Below are 22,078 nucleotides of genomic sequence, written 5' to 3'. Positions count from 1 at the left end.
GAATACGTTTTCAGAATACAGCAATTTGGTATCTGTGTTCAGTTCAAGTCACATTTAGCAAAGTTTTCAGAATACAGTTATCTTTTACATTTGTAGGAGAATATTTTTAGAATACGCACCCAGTAAAGTCACTACCCTTAAAATGAGCGCATAGCATGTAAAGTAGGGGTGCACAACTTTGGTCCTGGAGGGCCGGTGACCAGTGCAGCTGATTTACCTACTGAAACACACCTGATTACACTTACCTGTTACTTGCGAGGTTTAGTGGGTGTGTTAGTACAGAGAAACCTTCAACTTTGCTGGACACCGACCCTACAGGACTGAAGTTGAGCACCCCTGATGTAAAGACTTGCTCTAAAAAAGAACACAACATGGCTTCTCTACAAACACTGAAGTTCCTGCTAAAGCCTGAGTAGACTGATAAATCACTGTGATGATCCATTTATAACTAATCTGAGTGTTAGTAAGCTCTTCTGAGGGATGACTAAACTGAGTAGTGGACATATTCTCAAGTGATAAGCTTAGCTTTGGCATTGTACGGGACTTGTGCATGTGTTCCTTGGCAAGTTACACACCTATCACTAACTGAAAATCACATAGCTTCTGATTTTATAGTCAAATTTGCAAGATTTTGTTATTAAGATATGGTGAACTGGGTCATGAAAGGGCAGTGGGATTATGGGATCATTATTATTATAGAGCCAAAATAATGTTGAGAATTTCATATTCATTCTTGTATTAATTTGAATAATTTATTTTTTTATTAAACATATTATCAGAAGAATTACATGAACAAAACTGTCAACCAGTAACAATAAAGAAAAGTGTGAAATAAATAAAAATTTCCGCAGAGTTCTTCCCATGTACTTTATCAACAAATATATTCTATGCATTCTGAATACATTACTTTTTATGTATTGTAGAGGAATACATTACTGAACACATTTAGGGCAGTATATTCACTGTTCAGCCATCACTACTTTTGTCAAAGTATTTTGCCCAACCTGGGCAGTTGGATTACTAAACCGTGGGGACAGATTTCCCTCCTCACAATTTTTTCCTCATTAGTGACCCCTACCGGGCTCCGTACCTTTCTTTCTGCATGTCAAGTACTCCGCTTCTCAAATAAACTGAGAGTGAGCCATCTTGTTCTTTTTGTTGCATCTTTAGGATCTATACCGTACTTTCGCCACATATGTCACGGTTATCTACTTTTATCTTGCAATTTAGCAAGAACATTATCAGATAATAATAATAAAAAATCTCTAAGTATATTTAGTTTAGCAATTGTGCCAGGGTTCGTATAGCTATGTGTCAAAATACAAACCTAAAATATTTTGTTACCTATCGAAACTGCGGTTACGAATACTCAAGTAGGTGATCAGCTGTTTGGGACGATTGAATCAACCAGCGGTGAGTAGCTAACCAGATTTAAAATTTCAATTAAAACGATAAGACCGTGAATTAATAACCGTCATTATATTTAAAATAGGCGTCTATGTTTTAACGATCCTGCTGGCTTTGTAATATGGACGTGTGGAAGCTTATAGTTTGTTGGTTAGCCAGCAGGCTAACTATGCTAACCTGCTAGCAAGATCTAATTCTGTGAGTTCTCAGTCATATACAGTTAAACAGTAATGACGCCGTAGATAACAACTTTTTAACGTTTTTAGTGTATCTTACTTTTTTACAGAAATGCCAGAAAAAGTAGATTTAAACCTCAACGAGCTGACTTAACGTTACCAAAACAAACGGAACCTCAACTTCCTCTAGTTTAAGGAATAACAAACTGTTATCTTGTCAGGTGTCATCTGGTTTGTTTGCATGTTTGTTTGTTTGTTTGTGTGTTTAGCTCTTTGTAGAGACCAATAGGGTGTTTCACAAAGCAGGATTTCTCGTGTAAGATGATTTAAATCACAAGTCATGCCCGTCTAGTAGGAGCAGATATTGATATTGGACAGTCTGGTTGTCCAGTTAAACTGACATATATTTTGAAATACCCTCCAAAAGTCCCAGAGGTAAAGGAAACATGACAGCCTTGATGTGTGGCATTTGTCTGGTTCCCACTAACTAATGAGATACAGACAGATGACAAATAAAAGGAAAAGGTCTAAATAAATGAGTGGAGAAAATAAATAAGGGGATGGGAAGGGGAAAAGATATGAGTGACTTTGCTTAATTTTTAGGGCACGGATAGCAGGAGCCTCAGTCACAAAGACTGCTCAACTGACGAGTGTTTTAATAGGAACAGTGACAAAGAGGGTCCAGTGGCTCTCACTGGCATGGTTTGTGTCCTCTTGTCCCTTTAAACAAGAAGGTCACTGCAGATCAATACAAAGCTATTTTGCTTGATCTCCTATGATGAAACGTTTCTAAATTCCTGACAAGAGTCTCTTGCCCCATCCACAGGGCACAAGGGGTCACTGCAAGGTTTGTGTGAAAATGATGTAAATAAAGTGCTGTCATCCACTACCGTCATCAAAACACCAACTAAGTCAATCTCTTTTGGAAGAATGATTGTCCTCTAGAACCATTCCAGAGACCTAAAGAATCTGCCAAAGCACATTAAAGCCGTTCTGCCAGACTGTGGTGGTTCGACAGCTCACTAAGACACTTTGTAATTTCTCCTTTCATTTGTCACACGTCTGAAGTGTGTGTGTCTTTGTATGCATTTCGTAAATGTTTTAGGATTTGCATTTTTACAGGTTTTGTTCACTAATTTCATTATTTTCTTGACAAATATCAGTTGCATACATACAGTACTCAACATGTAGAAAGGAATCATAAATATTATCCTTATGTAGATGATATGTTACCTTCAACAAGTCTAATATGCATTTTTATTTCTCTGGTTATCTTTCTCGCAAAGGTGAAAATGAGGAAAAACAAAGGGAAAACAAACACAACTGAAAAAGAGTTTGTGTTTGAGTACAAGGCAGGCAGAAATCACTGTGTCCTCAAAGTGCCCCTTCAGTTTCCTGTTCAAGAAAATGTCAGTGATCTTCATGGGAGACTCATGCTGCTTCACAAAATCCCATGCTTTGTTGAAAATGGTAAGAATTCTGGATGAGTCACTGTTGTGTTATAAACTAAACATACATAGATATCGTGTAATGCTGATAGTATTGTTATAGTATGGTTTCAGTTAATATCCACTGATACAGAGTACATCACACTTTAATTTTTGCTGGAATTGATATTAAAAATCTTTTTTTATTGCATTGATTGCAGTGTTTCTGCTGTTGTGCTCATGCCAGAAAGATACTAATAGCGTTTTGCTTGTTTTCAGTGAAGAGAGTTGTAGCTGAAATGTTTGGTTTATTTCAGAATTGAAGAGCAGACTTCTGGCCTTCATTGAGAGAGAGACGTTAGAAGATTACGACCGGGAAGCTGAAGCAGCACTACAGAGGCTCACTAATGGAGAAGTTGATATCAATAAACTGGCCAACTCGTGGGCAAAGGCGTACACTGAGGTAAGGGCACTGCAGTTAGTCACACAGTTGTACCTCATTAAACCAATTGCCTCCACTGGTTTGGTCATTACTGTAGAGCATTTTAATGATGTCATTTAAAACCATAGTTAAGGATGGAAAAAACATTGTAATGTACATAGGATCAATGAGTGTGTTTAATCTGATCATAATTGGATTTCTGCAGTTATCTGATTATTAAAATGGTCATGTAAACAGCATACTCTGATTTTTAAGATTGGGGTAAGGTCTAGAAATCTTTAGCTCAGTAATCAGATTTCTCAGTGCATGTAAACTCTTACTCTGATTTCTTTCGGATTTCTCCGTCTGCGCATGTGTGAAAACAGACTGGCACCAGAAATAAGCAGCGTTGCCACAACCTGCAGCAAACATTTTTGGAGCGATGCTGAAACAAATATCTGCTTGATGAAATGAAGGATTTAAATTTTCTTCATCTTCTAGGTGAAAAAAAAAAAATGCAGCATGAAGTTTGAGTTTTACATTACGTTTACGTCACGTCTTTTTCTGTGAGTTTATTGGCTGGTTGTAAAGCAGAAATCTGATTACTGCCTGACTCATGTCAGAGTTTCCCCATTGTCTGATTACTCAAGTGCATATAAACGCATTGATCGGATTACTGACAAATTCTGATTTTCTGCAGTTATCAGATTATTAAGTGCATGTAAACGCACTCATTATTGTTTTGTTATTTAATTGATGTTAACCGTTGTAAATCGCTTTGAATAAGACCATCTACCAAAAATGTAATTGTAGGAGGAGGTTTTTTAAATATGTATTTTTCTACTTTTCTGTTTTACACCGGACAAAAAAAAAATTGCAAACTTTTTGTAGATAAAACTGAGAAAATGTTCTTTTGAAGGCGTCATTTGCAATCAATAGTAATACATTCCAAATTTAGGCTATAATATGCCATCATAAGATTTGTATCCATGCTCATGTAACCATCATCCATGTAAATACATCCATTTCTTAGAATACATCAAATAAATGGCCATTCAGACATCACTGTATACATGAGTGTCTGTTTAAATGTACGGTCAGTACATTGCTCTGTCAATATTTTGAGAACGCTGATGTGTTCCTGACATGCAAAGCACCAAAACACATGTGACACGATAAAAATAGTGACGTTTGAATGTTGGCTCTAGTGCTCCGCTCCACTTTAACTCATCCGTGGCTCTTCCCATCAATACTTAAGCCGTCAAACTGATGTCACGGAAACGTAATGTGATCTTTTATGAGATATATTGTGTGGGAGACGCTTCTGTCCGCTTTGAATCAATCAAAATTGACTGTGCACATGCAAGAAATTCCTTTGAAACAGAATATCCAAACCTGTATCCGCTTTTAAGGTCAAGGAGATCATCTGCATTTGAACTTCAGAGTGTTGGAGTTTAAATTCTGCTGCCGCTCGCTCTGGTACACTTATAAAAAGAAAGCAGAGTCCTGCGCTCCATTTCCTATAAAGCGCTGCTGGCTCATGACTGTGGGGAGCTACAGGATAACTGTTAGGCTCTGCTTTGCTGCAGCAGCACACAAATACACACTGACCCTCTCCAGCATATTTACAGATGCTCACAGAGACTTGTAATGGCCATAAAGTTCATCACAAAAATGGTTGGATTTGCATTAAGCTAACAGCAATTCGCATGAATGTTGTTTTGGCTGTTGTAGATCAAACACCAGACATTGGAAGCTTCTAAAAGACACTCCATGTTTTAGTTAATGCTTGTGCCAGACATATTACCCTGTGCCAGTTTCACAGTGACTCACTATTGAGCTCTAGTTTAGAGCTGCTGCCGCTGTTTTCTGTTTCTAACAATAATTGATTAGGTTGCCACTCATACTCGCAATCAGTTTTGTATCTAGAGCTTCTAAAATGCCTTGTGTGACATTTTCCTCGTAAAAAATCCCACCCATTGTAAATCAAAATGTGACTGGTTGATTCCTCTTTCACTTTGTAATTATGATGATTGTTAATCTAATGGGTTAGGGCTTCTCTTCAGCTCCTGAAGTCCTAAAAAAGAGAGCTATATCTGCCCAGATACCACCATGAAAAATAATTTCTGATTTGGCCATTTTTTTTTTCTGGCAGTTTTTTAGGAATTTAACTTTCCGTCCAAAACAACGAAACAAGCAAATCCATGTATTTTTGAGGTCTTAGAAATCAATAAACCTTCTCTGAATGCATAGATGGCTCTGAGGGTTCCTCACTGGTTTTCAGTAGTATTCAGAGTATCATTTGTCCTCATGTACTTGCAGGTTGGCACAGCTGCTCAATAGTTATATCTGATTGGAATGATCATGGTAGATTAACAAATAGCCAACTGACTTTTTGCAAAATAATGATTGACCTGCCTTCTCCTGATTAGACAGGGAAAGCTGACACTAATCCCTGGCTTGATTAAGGTAAACATGGTTTTTAAAATCCATTTTTTAAATTTACACTGACCTGCATTCATATTGTCAATTCTTAAACATGTATGACTCCAGTGAACATCCTTTAAATAATTTTTAAAATAACAATCAATTTTCCTGACTTTCCTGGCTGAGTTTTTTAGCCTTTTAGCACATGTGCTATGAATGCTACGAGGTAGCCTGACCTGAAAGTTTGATAGACATAACAACAGTAGCCAATGGAGGCGGGACTTGCCAGAATATTGCAAACAGTCAATAATTATAGTAGCTTCACAAACTGACCAGTCAGTTGTAAACACTGTGCTGCAATTATTCTCATATTAACTCTGAGTTTACTAATTTTCTGTTTTTTTCCAATTAATCAATAAAGAACAGCTTTTAATTTATAACTGTAGCATAACAATGAGGAGGCCTTTCTAAGGGCCCTTAGCATACATTTTTCTTGCATTTCTATTTTTTTAACTTATGACATTTGTGTCAAAAACAATCCGATTTTCATAAATTAATTTTTATTATTTATTTTTACATTACCATTTTCCAACCTCTCTGTATTCAAACAGGCTGTTTTTGTTACTATGGCTTTAAGACTGATGTAAATTTCCTCTCTTCTGATTGGCTGCTCTGTATTGTGCTTCATTCAAAAAACAGTCTGGGCTGAAACACTCCTTATAATTTCAGCATGAATGAGCGGGGCTAAATTGCTGTAGGCTGAATATATGTTTTTTTTATGTGTGTAAATGCATTGGTTTTCATGACATCACAAAAACTTGTGAAACTTCAACAGTGTTTACATACCACACCAAATTCTTTTATTTCGTAAAAATGAGGACCATTCAGTTGTCAATTTCAGTTTAAGCTTTAAACAGATGGGACAGACAGAAAAGGTGAAAAATATAATAAATATATTGTATATTGACCCCTAATGTGTACTCTCTATCATTAGACGACATTGGAGCATGCCCGGCCCGAAGAGCCTAGCTGGGATGAGGACTTTGCAGATGTTTACCATGAACTGATCCACTCTCCAGCCTCAGAAACACTGCTCAACCTGGAGCACAACTACTACGTCAGTGTGTCTGAGCTCATCAGCGAGAGGGACATGGAGCTGAAGAAACTTCAGGAGAGGTTAGTGGATCATGCACTTGTTTGGTAACTGCAGGTGTGTGTTGTGTATTGACTTTGTGTTTTGTATAATCAGTTCAGAGAGCTTTTCCCCACCAAATGTTAGAACAGGAATGGAAAAGCTTTTCATGTCCCTCTGTATACAGACAGGCAGTAGAAATGGACAAAGTCATGCAGGAGCTGGGAAAGACCTTGACTGACCATGATGTCAATACTGTGGCAGCGCAGCACTTTGATGCTCAGCAGGTAAGACCCTACAGGTTTTGCTGTGTTTTCTGTGTTAGAGGTAAAGTAGTGCCAATTTGATTCACTTATTTGTCTACAACAGTACAGAACATGTTAAAGCAGTGCTCCTTTAACATGTTCAGACATTCTGACATGACAAGCTATTAATGAAGTTAGTGGACACTATTAATTATAATAGTGGAGTACTAGTAAAGTAGAAGTACCAGTATTTCATTATTAGCAATAGTAATGGTGTCTTGCTGTAAGAGGTAATCACTTTTGGGTGTGGCTTTTAGGTATTGGAGAACAAGTGGGCCAGTGAGCTGAAGCAGGTGACGGGTATTCAGAAGCAGGAGTACCAGGAGTGGGTGATCAAACTGCACCAGGACCTCCACAACCCTAACAACAGCACAATCAAGTAAGGGCCAGCAGTGCACTCAGGTTAAAAGTGCATTTACATCTGAATTCTAGAGCCACTAAACTGAACCAGGATCTGATTCTGAAACCTGAAGGGTGATCATGATGCGAAGGGCCCGGTTACACTCCAATAGTGAAAAAGCACTTAGTGAATTCTGTCCATGAGCTTAACGTTTTAAGAATTAAAGGACTGTCGCTGGTCTAAGATATGTACTGCAATATCAATATACAGATACCCTTATGAACATATCGTCGCTATCGAAAGAAAAACAAGTATCTCCAAAATAGTAACTTTACAGGAGAGGGCAAAACCACTCCTGACTTTTAATGTAAGTTAATGTAAAGAGATTTTATTTTAATTGATTTTGGGGCATTTCTATTGGTCCAATCATCATGAATTTTTTACACGATGTAAAGGAGAACTTCGTGTTCAAATGATGTAGAAAAACAAAAATGGAGATACATGTTTTTCTTTGGACAGCGATGATATATACATACAATGGTAAAAAATGTTCATAAAAGGATTAAATGACTACGATTTTAATATTGAAATCCATTATCTAGAATTAGAAGCTGCATATTTTAAAACTGGTAATCATTCAAGCTCTTAGAGCATATTATTTCCAAGTGAAAGTTACTAGTGGAAGTGAATAAGTGTGAAATTTACTCCAAAATCTTCATCCAGAAATACCACTGTTCATGAGGCATAAAAGCCAGTTGACATCATGCTAAACTGTTTCTTTTTATCTTTTATCTATCGTTAGCCACATTAACATTTTTGAGTCAATTATTAAATGGAATTAGGTTCCTATCTTTCTGTCAGTGTGGAACTTGGCAGCTTTGTTGTCCTTTCAAGCCATCCATCCTGTCAGCTTTCTGTGGGAAGCAAAGATAACAAATGGCTGAGTCAGAAGATGCAGTGCTGAGATTATGAGTACAATGGAGCGGGCACACACAGCAGCCACTCACAAAGAGGCAAATGCAGGATGCTCCTCAAGACTGCGTAAAAGAAGTGTTTTACAGTCCACATAGAATAACAAGCACCCCTCTTCCAAACTCCATAATCTTCCAAATCTTATTTTAGGAAACCATCTGGAATATTTTTACTCCACTGGCTGGAGAATTACATTATACAGATGTTTAAGTAGGTCCTGTAGACAAGATATGTTTTTGTTTAATTTTATTCTAGCAAATAATGCGGGAAACAGGAATCTTTCCCATAATGCAGTTTTCTATTTTGGCAGCAAATATGCTTTAGAAGTATATAAGAGAAACTGGTTTTGTGTTGCAGTGAGGAGTTGAAGGGACAGTGCTCTGGTTTATGTTGCAGTGATGAGACCAAAGTATATTGGTCTTGTTTGTCTTGCAGTGAGGGGATTAAATGCAGTGCTGTGGTTTGTCTTGCATGCTTGGGTTAAGGTGCAGTGCTCTAGTTTGTCCTGCAATGAGGGGATTAAGGTGCAGTGCTTTGGTGTGTCCTGCAGTCAGAGGATTAAAGTACACTGCTCTGGTTTGTCCTGCAGTGAGATGATTAAAGTGCAGTGCTCTGGTTTGTCCTGGAGTCAGGGGATTAAGATACTCCACTCTGGTTCATGTTGCGGTGAGGAGATTGAGGTGCAGTACTCTTGTTATGTTGCAGTAAGGATATTAAAGTGCTATGCTCTGGTGCGTGTTGCAGTGAGGAGATTCAGGTACAGTGCTCTAGTTTTTCTTGCAGTGAGGAGATTAAGGTGCTGTGGTCTGCTTTATGTTGCAGTGAGGAGATTATGGTACAGTGCTCTAGTTTTTCTTGCAGTGAGGAGATTAAGGTGCAGTCTGGGCAGCTGGCGGAGGCCGGGGAGATGGGGGCCAGACTCTTCGAGGAGCAGCGACAGCTGGAGGAGAGCTTCACGATTCACTTAGGTATGGCATCTCCTTAGAAACGTTGGCCACTTCCACAAACCGCAATGTAAAAATATACGCTCTCTTCCAACCATTTTATATGTGCTGTCACAGTAATTTACTTTCACTTCCAATGGGTTTTCAACATGCCTGGATATGTTCTGCCAAGTCTCTCATACGTGCTTGCATGGGCATGACCTGATTTACTGTGACAATTGGTCATGCATAGGTGACGGTCTTGAGATCTTGAAAATAATATTGATCTTTAGAACTGTTATTCAGTGTATTCAGTGTCTCACTGCTGTTTCCAGTATTTTCTATTTGCTGACATTGGATGATTGGATAATGTATGTATTCTATCTCAAAGCATTCTGAACCATTTTGGATAAGATCTGATGAGTAATGTTATATGTGCGATGTAACCTATGCAGATAATCCTTAAAATAATACTTCACATAAGACTGCTAACATTGCCAATAGCGAATGAAAACTATTAGGTGGACCAGGGCCTTGCTCAGTAGCTGCATCATATTTGCTTAACACATCTCTTTAATGTTTCTCCATTTCATTCTTCATCAATATTCTGCACCTTCAGGAGCTCAGCTGAAGACCATGCACAATCTTCGGCTGGTACGTGCCAACGTGCTGGACTTCTGCAAACATCGCCGACATGGCAGTGGTGGCGCTAAGCTTCGGCGGCTGCAGACGGCTCTGTCACTGTACTCGGTTTCTCTCTGTGGCGTTGTCTTGCTCGTCGACAACAGGGTTAATTCCTACAGCGGCATTAAGAGAGGCATGACATCTCACTTACACAGTCACTACATATATTACACTGTTGTAAGAGTAGTTTAGTGAATATATGAATGCTTGTAAAGGGCACATTATTATTGTGGATTATACATACAGTAAACATAATATTTATAGGTGTAGTAGTCCATGAGTCAGTGGCCTGTAAGGCTTTCAATATGATCACAATTTTACCGCAGAGAAAATGTCAGGTGGTGCATCTACATGTAAATAAAAATGTTATATTTTAAAGTTATTTACCAAAACTGAAAATGTGTCTTTGTACAAATTTGTATAAAATTATCTTTGTACTTGGATAATCATGCAGACCTTTGTCCTTGAACTCATATTTATACATACATTTTTAAACTAAATAAATATTATAATAATTACACTTTTCATGTTTTTTTGTGGGTCACAGTACCTGACCTAGTAAACTGAACCAGTTAAATAAAGCATTTCAATATTTGTGATGAAAAGCTACTGACCTTGTCATTACACAATGAAGGACACTTGGAGTCTTCTTTAAGAGGCAATAAATACCCTGCTGACTCTTTCTTAAAATGCATATCAAAATAAAAGTCCTTTGTTGTTTGTGCTGCCTGACATTTAAGGAAATCAGAAATTACAAACCAACATTTTTCAATTATTTGAATACTTCAGAAATATTCAAATACAAAAAAAAAACATGTTTCAGTTTTAAAGGTTTCAAACATAAAATCATGCCAAAGTGTTTTATTTTTCATTTTCTATGACAAAAGTACCCTTTTTAATAGTTTCATAATCTTTTATGTGGTTGGACGGTCACACCATCTGACATTTTGCAGACTTTAGGATGCATATTTCCTAAAATTAATTTTATTTTAATAAGCTGAAAATGTATTCATGTAAATGAGGTATTGTAATGTTAATATGTGTGATGTATTTGTTTTTTTATGACACAAAAAATGTTTTACTAATGACACAAAAAAAAATCACATTGCGTCATTGACCCACATACAGAAATTTGTAAATACAGAACAAATTCCATAACTTTATCTTTAACATGCAGTTAACCTCCATCTTTGCCTGAAAATTGTCTTCCAGATTTTGCCACAGTGTCCAAGGAGTGCACAGATTTCCATTTCCCCCGGCTGTCTGAGCAGCTTGAAGTGGTCCAGCAGGTGGTGCTGTATGCACGGGCCCAGCGCAGCAGTAAGCAGAGGGAACAGCCGGGTGAGTGACACAGCAACTGTGTGCGAGTGTATGTGTGTGGGCGGTGGATCCCCCTGTCCGAAACACCCATCTCTGCAATGCACCATGCCGTATCCAACTTCAGTGGCTCCGCAGGGAAGTGTTGCGTTTCGTTTGCCTGGTGCCAGCAACAATGAAATGGGATCCAGCTCTTTTCTGGCTGTCTAAATATTTTGCCAGAATGTGGAATGCCCTGGTAGTCACTGCCTGAGATTAGATAGATTCGTTGTAGATAGATTAGTTTTGAATAGTTAATAGTTTTTGACAGTTCTGGTTTATCGGTCATACTGTGATTTTATATCTGTTAATTGAGTGAATGGTAAAGGATCTTATCATATACATCCACCATCCAACTGCTTTAGAAATATTCACACTTAAGGTGACATATGTTGCACACTTAACCACATCAGCAGGAAACCAGGGGTACATAAACTTTTTGTTTATGGTGGGTCGAAGTCTAAAAATACAAAACAATATACAAATAAAGAAAGCAGTTCGGTTTCAAATTAAGAATTTGAAAAAGTATTTTATAACATTTACACTTCATTTTCTACAATTTTGGAAAGGTAGATAAGAATTGAATAAATTTTTATAATAACAATATGTTCGTTCTCTCATTGAGTGAGAGGTGTGGGGTTAGGGTAACAGGCCACACTTTGGGCAGCCCTGTATATCTATATCTACATGTTGTTAATTAAAGCTGTATTTACTCTCTGACTTTGTTCCACAGAGATGCCGAGAAATGGAAGCAGTGATGATAAAAGCAAGAATTTAGAACGAAACTCTTCAAACATTCTTCCTGGTGAGCTTCCTATCTTTAAGTGTTTGTCTCTCTTATATTGACTGATATTCATCGTAAACGGAGATGCTTGTCTTTGTATAGGTGAATTTTACATCAGTCGGCATTCCAACCTGTCAGAGGTTCATATAGTCTTCCATCTGTGTGTGGATGACAATGTGCGTTCTGGGAACCTCACGGCCCGAGACCCAGCCATCATGGGTTTGCGCAACATCCTGAAAGTGTGCTGCACACACGATATCACCACCATCACCATCCCGCTGCTGCTCGTGCACGATATGTCCGAGGTGAGCCAGGCCTGACTTGCAGGGTCCCAAATCACTTACTGCTTGCCAAATTGCTTGAAGGATAGAGTGTGAAAGTTTTTGAATTGTGTTGGCCACCTACCTGCCTTGTATTTCCACTCACTGTCCACTGCAATAACTCTGACATACTGTTAGAAATGGTATGTTTGGGAGGAGGATCATGTCGATAGCTCCTCCTCCTACCATCCTAGAAATTTATACATGTATAAATCATATAATTTTCCATCTCTGCCTTCTGTTTCCTTAGTTAAAGTTTTCTGTTCATCAAAAAGGAAGGCTCCAGAAGCCATCCAGTACTCCAGCCAAGTTCTCTCCACTCCCTCAGGCACGCTCCTCTCCTACTACTGCCATATGTTGATGGCATGGCCCGCCCACACAGACTAGGAACAAAAAGTTCAGAGAGTAGTTGCTGGGGAACTTCTTTGGAGCCTGTCCTTTAGATTGTTGCTTCACCTTCTCCTAACTAATTTGCATATAGGTGAACAAATATCATCTTGATTTGTCGCTTGTCACCCTATTGCTGTGCTGCTTCTTACATGTTGCTAAACTGCAGCTACAGATCACCTTCTTCCATTGGAAATTACTGGTGACCTGTTACTGTCTAGATGTACAGTTAGAGATGATGGCTCATCTGCTGCTGCACAGTTTGTGTTAGTCATCCTGTAGTCTTTCATCAGTGATCAGTTTCCAGACTGAATAAAATAGACATTTATAGCGTTTTTCAGTGGGCAGTGCGGTATGGTTTGGTGTAGTTACAGCTGCGTTTATGCAGTTTGTAGTCAATTTCCTATTTCCTGTACCATACTTTAGTACACATGCTGAGTTTGATTAACCAAAATGTATAAGTGGAGCTAATAATGGTACAAACTACTGATTGAGCAAATGCAGTCACCACAGAATTGTCATGCAGTGTCACTGTTAAAAAGAACTCTATTTTCAGGTACTGTTGTGCAAAGGAAAATGGACACAGGTGCTCAAGCAGGGTATAGAGAGTTCTGGGTTCAGATTTGTAACTGTACCTTAGTGCCTGGTGGAAAAACAGCAACAGTGTAAATACAAGATAGGTGTTGTAATAAAGTGGCCAGTAAGTATATATGAAAAAAGGAGTCATTTTGGATTCAGTCCATATTACTTATGTGTTTTACCAATCTGTCAAACCAACCAGTATTCCCAGTATGTGATGCTGGCTTCCACATTTATGTATGTGGTCTAAGTGGAAAGAATATTGTAAAGTATCAAAATGTCAAATTCAAATTTGTAAAGTTTAATGAATGAACATAGAGCGGGCTTATTGGGGAAAATCAAATTGGGTGTCTTGATTAAAGATGTAAGATAGACTTAATATGGGGTGGACAGGTTTATTTTTATTTGAATGTTTTACATTTTCTAAAGCATATTCAAATCATCCAGTCGCTTTTTAACTTAATTGTTACAGTTTACTTTCCATTTTTTTTGTTTTTTTCTGTTTTGTCAAATTTTACACTTCACTAACTCAGTGTAGTGTGTTAATTCTCTCCTTGAACAGGTCACAGCAGTCATTATGTGACACACTTTCCTCTGCTAAACTAAAACAGGCCAGCTTGACCCAAAAAAAGCTAGCACACGTGCGCAGAGTTGATCACGCTGAGTCATCGGTGCTCAGAGTTAGCACTCAGCCTCACACTGTTCGCTTCATGTGTTGCTTATCTCTGTGATATATTTAATCTCATGGTGTTCCATTCAGTGCTTTTGCTATTGTGACAGAACAAAATTGCCCATCGTATTGTTTACACTCAGCAGCTGCAAGATCTTTCCGAAGACTAAGGGCTTTCAGTAATTAGTAAACAAGACTGCTCTGGATCCAAACCACTCCACGACATGTCCCAACATGTCTTATGTGATGTGACGTTTTGTTATGCTAAATATTATTTTACTCATGGTATTGTTCACTGAATGTACAGTAGCTGGCAAATTACAGATTTTTGCGTATTTATGAATTCCATCAAATAGTTTACCGAAGTTTATCAGTGTTTTCTTGATTTACTGCCAGAAAAACAGGATTTATCTAGCCTTTAAACCATAAATTCTGAAGAATATGGTGGTGGTACCATTGTAGAAGGAAAGTAGGCACATTCGCAACAGATGAAGCAGTGTTTGTTTATTTGCCTATTGTTAGCAACACCTTCAGAGGGCAGTGGCGAGTAATGTTTGTTTATTTGATGTTTGTTAACACTTTTAGGGGGCGGCAATGAGTAATGTTTGTTAACACCTTTAGAGGGCAGTGTTTGTTAATAAAACCTGTGGAGGGTGGCAGTAAGTAAGGTTTGTTTATTAAATGTGTGTCAACACCTTTAGAGGGTGGCGGTGAGTACTGTTTTGTTTATAATACCTTTAGAGGGCATTGGTGAGTAATGTTTAACACCTTTAGAGGGCAGCGGTAAGAAATGTTTGTTAATAGTACCTTTAGAGGGCGGCAGTGAGTAAGATTTGTTTATTCAATGTTTGTCAACACTTTTGGGGGTGGCAGTGAGTAATGTTTGTTTATAATATCTTTAGAGGGCGGCGGTGAGTAATGTTTGTTCATTTGATGTTTGTTAATAACACCTTTAGAGGGTGTTAGTGAGTAATGTTTGTTTGTTTGATGTTTGTGAGTAATGTTTGATAATAACACCTTTAGAGGGTGTTAGTGAGTAATGTTTGTTTATTTGATATTTTTCAGTAATGTTTGTTATTAATACCTTTAGAGGGCGGTGGTGAGTAATGTTTGTTTATTTGATATTTTTCAGTAATGTTTGTTATTAATACCTTTAGAGGGCGGTGGTGAGTAATGTTAGTTTATTCAATGTTTGTCAATACTGTTTTTAGAGGGCAGTGGTGAGTAATGTTTGTTTGATGTTTGTTATTAGCGAGTGACAGTGAGTAATGGTTATTTGATGTTAATAACACCTGTAGAGAGCAGTGATGAGTAATGTTTGTTAATTTGATGTTTGTTAATAGCACCTTTAGAGGGTGACGGTGAGTAATGTTTGTTTATTTGAGCTCCAGCAGTTTCTGTCATTAATTGGGAGTTACTGAGTATCGACAGTTGGAAAGCAAGATGCATAATCAGCAACTTTTGCTTATTTACTTGCATACAATGAGGAAAATGAACACAATTAAATTGTCAATTGCAATTATATTGGTAAATACTCATCTACGGTGTCATGACAGGTCTAATGGTTACATTCTTCATTTTGGCCATAGTGCTGTTTTAAATACAGGTTAAAATAAATGAACCCCACAGTTTATCAGAAGTAGCTTGAAATGTAATGTAAGTTCTTCTCATGCTCGCCTTTACTAGATACACTTTGAAGTCTTTTTTAGGAGCTACTAAATGTGGTCACTTAAAGAGCCCATAAAACCAGATTGATGCGTCATGTGCGCCTGCTGTGTATCGGAAGCATTTTGCTATGGAATGTTTTCAGAGGTGAACCTCATAATATTACCATGTAATTTAGAGGTTGTTGTTTTAGGCCAAACTGTGTGTAGTGACTGTAGTGAAGTTTTTGGGGAGCTTCAGTCCACCTGACCACAGACTGTTGCTAAGGAATGCTCAGTGTTCAGAAAATGGTTTTAATTCAGAGAAGAGCTGTGTGCTTTTTCAGACAGCAGTGACCAGTTCTAACTTTCTAATAAGCTAAATATCAGTTCAAAACAATGAAAATGGCAAATTCTCATATAACAAAATTCTGCCTCTAGGGCAGCAGTTAAAACATTTGATTTGCACAAGACTGACTACAGTTCTTAATCCTGCCTGGACTGGTGTATGGGCAGGTTCTATATACAGTACCAGGCAAAAATCCATATTTTATTTATTTAACTTTCAGTAATAAGTAAGTTGTTCATTTTTCAGGAGATGTAGAAAGAGATAAACAGGATAGGGAAACAGGGAGCAATGAGAGAAAATGGGACTGTGCAGGACATGATAGACCACCACAAGTGTCCCCATTAGATAAACAGTACTTTCATCTTTGAGAGAGAGGAGAAAATCCATGGGTGTTCTGTCTACCCTTTCAAAAGACAACTCAGCACTCAACACACTAAATACTGACTGTTTAATCGTTGAGACTTCTGTGTAATTTTCTGTTAAAAGTTTTGTTTTTTCTGTTGATGAAAAAGAACTACTTAATGGCCAGTTTGACTGGAAATGAAATAAATGAAGGGCAGTCTCTGACCTTTCTACAGTACTGTGTATATATATGGTATATGTGTAATGTTAGATGTATAGTAGTCATTCTCTCTCTCTCTCTCTCTCTCTCTCTCTCTCTCTCTCTCTCTCTCTCTCTCTCTCTCTCTCTCCAGGAGATGACCATTCCCTGGTGTCTAAAGCGAGCTGAGCTGGTCTTTAAATGTGTGAAAGGTGAGTGAGCAAAGAGCAGAAAGTGGAAATGCTGACTCTGTGCCACTAGGGGACTGCTAATGAGTATCAGCATGTCACAGAGAAACATTCAGTTTTGTTTGTACACCTGTTCCCAGCACATTTCATAAGAGTTACGTAGTTACACAGTTACAAGGAAGTGAGTGTTGCAATTTAAGGATTATTGGTGTAAATAAGTTACTGTATCTTAGTAATGCTTCTATATATAGTTACTGCGGACAGGTTGCGAGAGTTTAGGTCAGTTTTGCGTTTTTTTTTTCAGGTTAATTTCTTTTTGCGTAATGTAGTCAGTAGGTTTACATAGGTTTATTCCTTAAAAACATGCACTAATACATTTGTAACAGAACTAAATAAATGACCTAGTATATTAAATTTCTTATATGAATTGCTTTTGAAGTCTGTCCTTTACTCCACTGACCACTGTAGTGCTTTGATGTCACACTGAATTTGTCTTTGGCAGGATTCATGATGGAAATGGCTTCATGGGATGGAGGGATCTCACGGACTGTCCAGTTCCTCGTCCCACAGGTATGTTATTGTTGTCATTATACAAAGACTACAGGCCTTTTCTGTTTTTTTTTATTACATGACTATCTGTGTTGCTACATTAGTGTCAGCAGTGACCTCTTGCCTTCAGTCTTTTCCCAATGACAAAAACCTATATTCCTAAAATATATTATCCACTGATCTCATCCGTAGTGCAGCCTTTATGTTTAACCAGAAAATGTACATGTGACAGTGTCATCCACCATCAACCACTATGAAGAGTCTTTGCTATATTAAACATCGCTGTCAGTCAGTCTCTAATAGCCTGTGTGAACACACAGTTCGGGCTCTCTCGCTGACAGGCTAAGAGGATAAAACAAGCATCAAAGGGCTCTTTGACATTCACGACTGCCAGTTTTACACTTTGTCACCTTTCAAAATAGCTTCCATAAAAACATATTGTCTTCTTTGTGTCATCCAGTCGCATAGTCTTTTAGGACAGTGTGTACATGATATAAAAAGTTGCTAATGTGTGTTAACTCTTTATTTTGGCTAAGCAGTTTTTGGGGCATCATATTAAAGCCACAGCTAGTCTTTTTTAATGAGCTGGAAAGGATTCACATGCATAATGCATTAACTTGAGGAACGTAAAGGTCCCCTATCATTGAAAACTGAATTTATCCTTACTTTTTTTTAAATGAATTTGATGTAGTATGTAAACAGTGAAGTTTCAACTGTTCACTCTCCAGTCCGTTTTGAATTTCCTTTTTTTACCGTAATGTCATGAAAACTAACACATTTGCATATATGTGCCTATTTAGACAATAGCCACCTGGCCCCACCCACTCGCGCTGAACTTATAGAAAGTGTTTCATCCTGCGCTTCTTTTTGAATGAGGCACAGAAACAAAAATAGCCTGTTTCTAAGGGATAAAGAGAAGTTGAAAAATGTTCGTGTGATTAAGAGAATCGAGTACTGTGGTATGCAAATATCAAAACAAGTTAACACGTCCTTCACAGAGAACATACTGTACAGTTTAATGCACATTTACTGTTTATTTGCTGAATTTAACATATTGGGGAAAAATGTGAAACGTGGCCTATGGAAAAGTTATGGGAAATCTTTTTTTAATACGTTAAACTCCTGAAATAAACGGAAACCTACCATAAAAAGGTATATTCAAGTTTGTTCTGTCTAGAGATGTGTTAACGTAATTTCTTCAAATATTTCTATACGACTGTGTATTAAAGGAATTGTTAAGTTAAAAATCCTTTGGGTTATATAACCAGTGGTCACTATATCAGTATATATAGTTCCTTTTCATAACTTTCATGGTAGCCAATTTTTAGTCATTTTTTAAAGATGTAATTATGCTCAATGCAAATTTAGACAGTAGTATGGCAATTAAAAGCTAATAGCTGTACCTATTAGCACAGTGCAAACTGTACCATAATCTTTTTTTAAAGTCTTTTCTAATTGTGCTTTATTGACAGAGTATCTCAGAGGAAATGTTCTACCAGCTGAGCAACATGCTGCCTCAGATCTTCAGAGTCTCCTCCACGCTCACACTGACGTCCAAACGCTGACCATGCCAAACATTCAGCTCTGAGAAGATTCTCTTTGAGCAGCACTTCTTTTTGCCATACCTCAGAAAGACAGGCGGAGGATGTCTCATGATATTAAACTGGAGTGCCGGGGTAGGAGTTTTAGGTTGGCAAATGGTTTACAGTTTACAGTGGTTAAGGCTTGATAACCATCATTGTTCTGTAATTGTTATTGTGTCTAAAACAGCTTTTCAACTCCATCCTTTCATCCAAGCTCTGTCTAGCATGTTCCATCTTCTATTCTTACAATATCTTACTAAAGACCCAAACTGCTCTGAATGTGTTTGTATGGGTGGTTGAGAATGTCATTTCTGACCAGTGTGGATTATAAGAATAAGTTATCTTTGAGTATCCTTCTTGGCCATGCACATGCTGAAGGATTGACAGCAGCATTGGCCTCTGGATGCAAAAGCAAGGACCTGGGACCAAAGCTTTGATCATCTTGGTTTATTTGGCTCATTTTTTTTTATGTATATATGCATAGCATATAATTAAGGTAATGACATAAAAAGGACCTATTACCTTAGATGAAAAGGAATGGAGAAAAAAAGTGTATATATATTTGTATAAACACAGAACATTCAAATAAAAAAGCTAGAGGGGCCCATATAGAAACACTTTCTAATGCAACCATGACTCACTTAGTGCATCACAATCAATAAATAAACAAGGCGAAAGTCCAACAAACCTCACAAATAAACTACGTAATGTAATGAATTCCTGCAAGTCATCATTACTGTTAGAGAGGACTGAAATAATTCTCTCTGCTGTATAATAATGACTGACTCTTTTGTGCTTTTTGGAAAGCAGACTCTGATTCATGATTGAAATAACTTCCATGAATAACTTCATCAGGGCAGGAACTAGAACTTCGCTGTGGAGGGCCAGAGTCCAGCACGGTTTGGTCATTTTCCCTGCTCAAACATACCTGATTCAACTGGTTGCTTTATTACCAGGCTTCGTAGACGACCTGGACTTCAGTCTTGGATGGCTCGCCTGCTTTAGGGGTCTTTTCCTTCCCCCCAAGGAAGGTAATTAAAAATAAAATGTTAAAGCTGTCACTGAAGTGATGTAGAGTCTGTCATAATGATATGTCATTTAAAAAAGCGAGTGTCTGCCCCGAATTGCAGCACATGACCTGTCAGGAATATGTGAGCCTATATGTGAGTCTCTTCGACAGTCAAGCTGATGTCCAAGCGCTGACCAAACCCCACACACAGCTCTGAGAAGAGGCTCTTTGAGGCAGCATCTCAAAAAAACAGCATGCAGGGTGTCCCATTATATTTTGAACTGAAGTACAGTTTTAGGTTCAAATTTGACAATAATCACTTGCAGTTGTTAAGAGACTTTATGACCATCAGTAGTGACCGTTTACATGTTATTGTGTCTAAAGCAGCTGTTCAAAACTCAATCCAGCTCTTGTCCACTACATTTAATGCTGTATTCTTACATGATCTAACTAGAGACCCGACCTGCTCTGAATATGCTTGTAACGGTGGCCATTGCCGTATTGAGCTTGATAGAATGGATTATCTATGTTTACGTTTCTTTCTTTCTCGAAAATGAACTCCGCTGTGGAGGGCCAGCACAATTTGGTCATTTCCCTGCTCAATATTTCGCTATTCAATGTGTGAATGAATACATGGGCCTGTCTTTAACACACTAACTCATAAGCAAAGGGAAAATATGACGTTATGAGCTCATATAGTGAGTGACTCTTCAGTATCACTCTTTGCAAGAAGTGAGCCGTCTTGCACTCACTGTGATGACATACAGTTTTTCTGTGTGCTGCATTGCAGTCAATCACTCCTGGCACCCTGTGTCACCCCTCTGCCTGTCGACCACCAGAGGGTGCAGTTCTAGTATGCAGTAACAGTATCTCTGGATGGGAAGTCCAGTGTATCCAGAGTCGCTGAGCTCAAATGTCAAGTGACACCAACCATGTGAGAGGTCTAAGTGATTTACCATGTGTTTTTATAATATGTGCCAATTAAAGTCCTCACTCATTGTAATGGCTGACCTGCGTGCTTTTTGATGTTTTGTTTTTTTTTGGAGCTGCAGTTATAATTTATTTAGATTTAAAACTGAATTTTTATTTGCTTTTAACTGAAGCTGTGGTGTGGGCCAGTTTTCTTGTGGTGAATTGGTATAATCTCCATAGACAAGCACTGGACAATCGAATGGGACATTCAGTTCAATTTGAAAAAGCCAAAGGTCACCATGCTCAGTGCTGAGCATCCATTAGAGGGGTATAAAGCCCCCCAGCATTGGACTTAGGAGCAGGGGAACTGTGATCTCTGGAGTGATGGAGTAACATTGAATACATTTGGGATTAGTTTGTGATCCAGCACTGCTGTAACCTGACCTCAGTAGTGCTCTTGTGGCTGAATGCAAATCAAATCCTCACAGCAATGTTCTAACATCTAGTGTAAAGCCTTCCCAGAAGAGTAGAGGCTGTGATTGCAGCAAAGGGAGAACAAACTCTGTATTAATACCCTTGATTTCAGAAGAAATGTTCACTTTCAGAAAAAAGATGCTAAACTGCCACTGGGTTGTAAAGGCTACATTTTCAGGACCTCCTGTTAAAAGAGGAATTCCACAGATTTTTCAGTCATTGAGATCAGTCATTCAGAGTGGCTTGATGTGAAATGGTGCTTTGTACAGAAACTTACCAACTGTCTTTACAATCAGTAAAGAAATGTCACAATGTCTCCAACGCAAATATAGCTGTTTTATTCACTATCCAGAACAACCAGTGAACCAATTTGTATCTTTTAAGTTTTATTATGTAACGTTTGGTAAAATAGCAGTAAATCTGAAAAGATACACTTTCTTTGGGGACTATTTTGCCTTAAAACACCTTGCATGCACCTCTCTGCCATGAATATGTTTTAAAAATATGTTTTAGGCCAAAA

The 22,078-nt window shown here is 38.0% G+C and overlaps 1 protein-coding gene and 1 long non-coding RNA gene across 2 annotated transcripts; one reads left to right on the top strand and one right to left on the bottom strand.

Annotated features, from left to right (window-relative positions):
* The first annotated feature begins 1,362 nt into the window (after nucleotides 1-1,362).
* Nucleotides 1,363-21,175, top strand: cunh12orf4 (chromosome unknown C12orf4 homolog). Its single transcript, XM_036568191.1, has 14 exons — nucleotides 1,363-1,413; nucleotides 2,870-3,053; nucleotides 3,328-3,473; nucleotides 6,853-7,034; nucleotides 7,178-7,277; nucleotides 7,553-7,674; nucleotides 9,469-9,575; nucleotides 10,150-10,347; nucleotides 11,427-11,555; nucleotides 12,304-12,375; nucleotides 12,457-12,659; nucleotides 16,998-17,055; nucleotides 17,534-17,601; nucleotides 19,053-21,175. Exons 2-14 carry the CDS (start codon nucleotides 2,876-2,878, stop codon nucleotides 19,143-19,145), a joined length of 1,656 nt encoding a protein of 551 aa, XP_036424084.1. The 5' UTR covers nucleotides 1,363-1,413; nucleotides 2,870-2,875; the 3' UTR covers nucleotides 19,146-21,175.
* On the bottom strand, nucleotides 8,431-10,870 carry LOC118806704. The gene is made up of 3 exons (XR_005007147.1): nucleotides 10,829-10,870; nucleotides 10,144-10,327; nucleotides 8,431-8,549 (listed from the first exon to the last, which is right to left on the bottom strand). It is a non-coding gene; the product is annotated as an uncharacterized LOC118806704 (long non-coding RNA).
* Nucleotides 21,176-22,078: the final 903 nt, after the last annotated feature.

The sequence above is a fragment of the Colossoma macropomum genome, unplaced genomic scaffold (genome assembly GCF_904425465.1).
Source record: "Colossoma macropomum unplaced genomic scaffold, Colossoma_macropomum, whole genome shotgun sequence".
Lineage (NCBI taxonomy): Eukaryota > Metazoa > Chordata > Actinopteri > Characiformes > Serrasalmidae > Colossoma > Colossoma macropomum.
Note: the sequence above shows the minus strand (reverse complement) of the source record. Positions and strands in the feature narration are given on the sequence as shown.

Coding starts and splice junctions, on each gene's coding strand:
- cunh12orf4 (XM_036568191.1), top strand. CDS start 2,876: ATGAGGAAAAACAAAGGGAAAACAAACACAACTGAAAAAGAGTTTGTG. Junction 12,376..12,456: donor CTCTTCAAACATTCTTCCTG/GTGAGCTTCCTA, acceptor GTCTTTGTATAG/GTGAATTTTACATCAGTCGG. Junction 17,056..17,533: donor GGTCTTTAAATGTGTGAAAG/GTGAGTGAGCAA, acceptor TGTCTTTGGCAG/GATTCATGATGGAAATGGCT.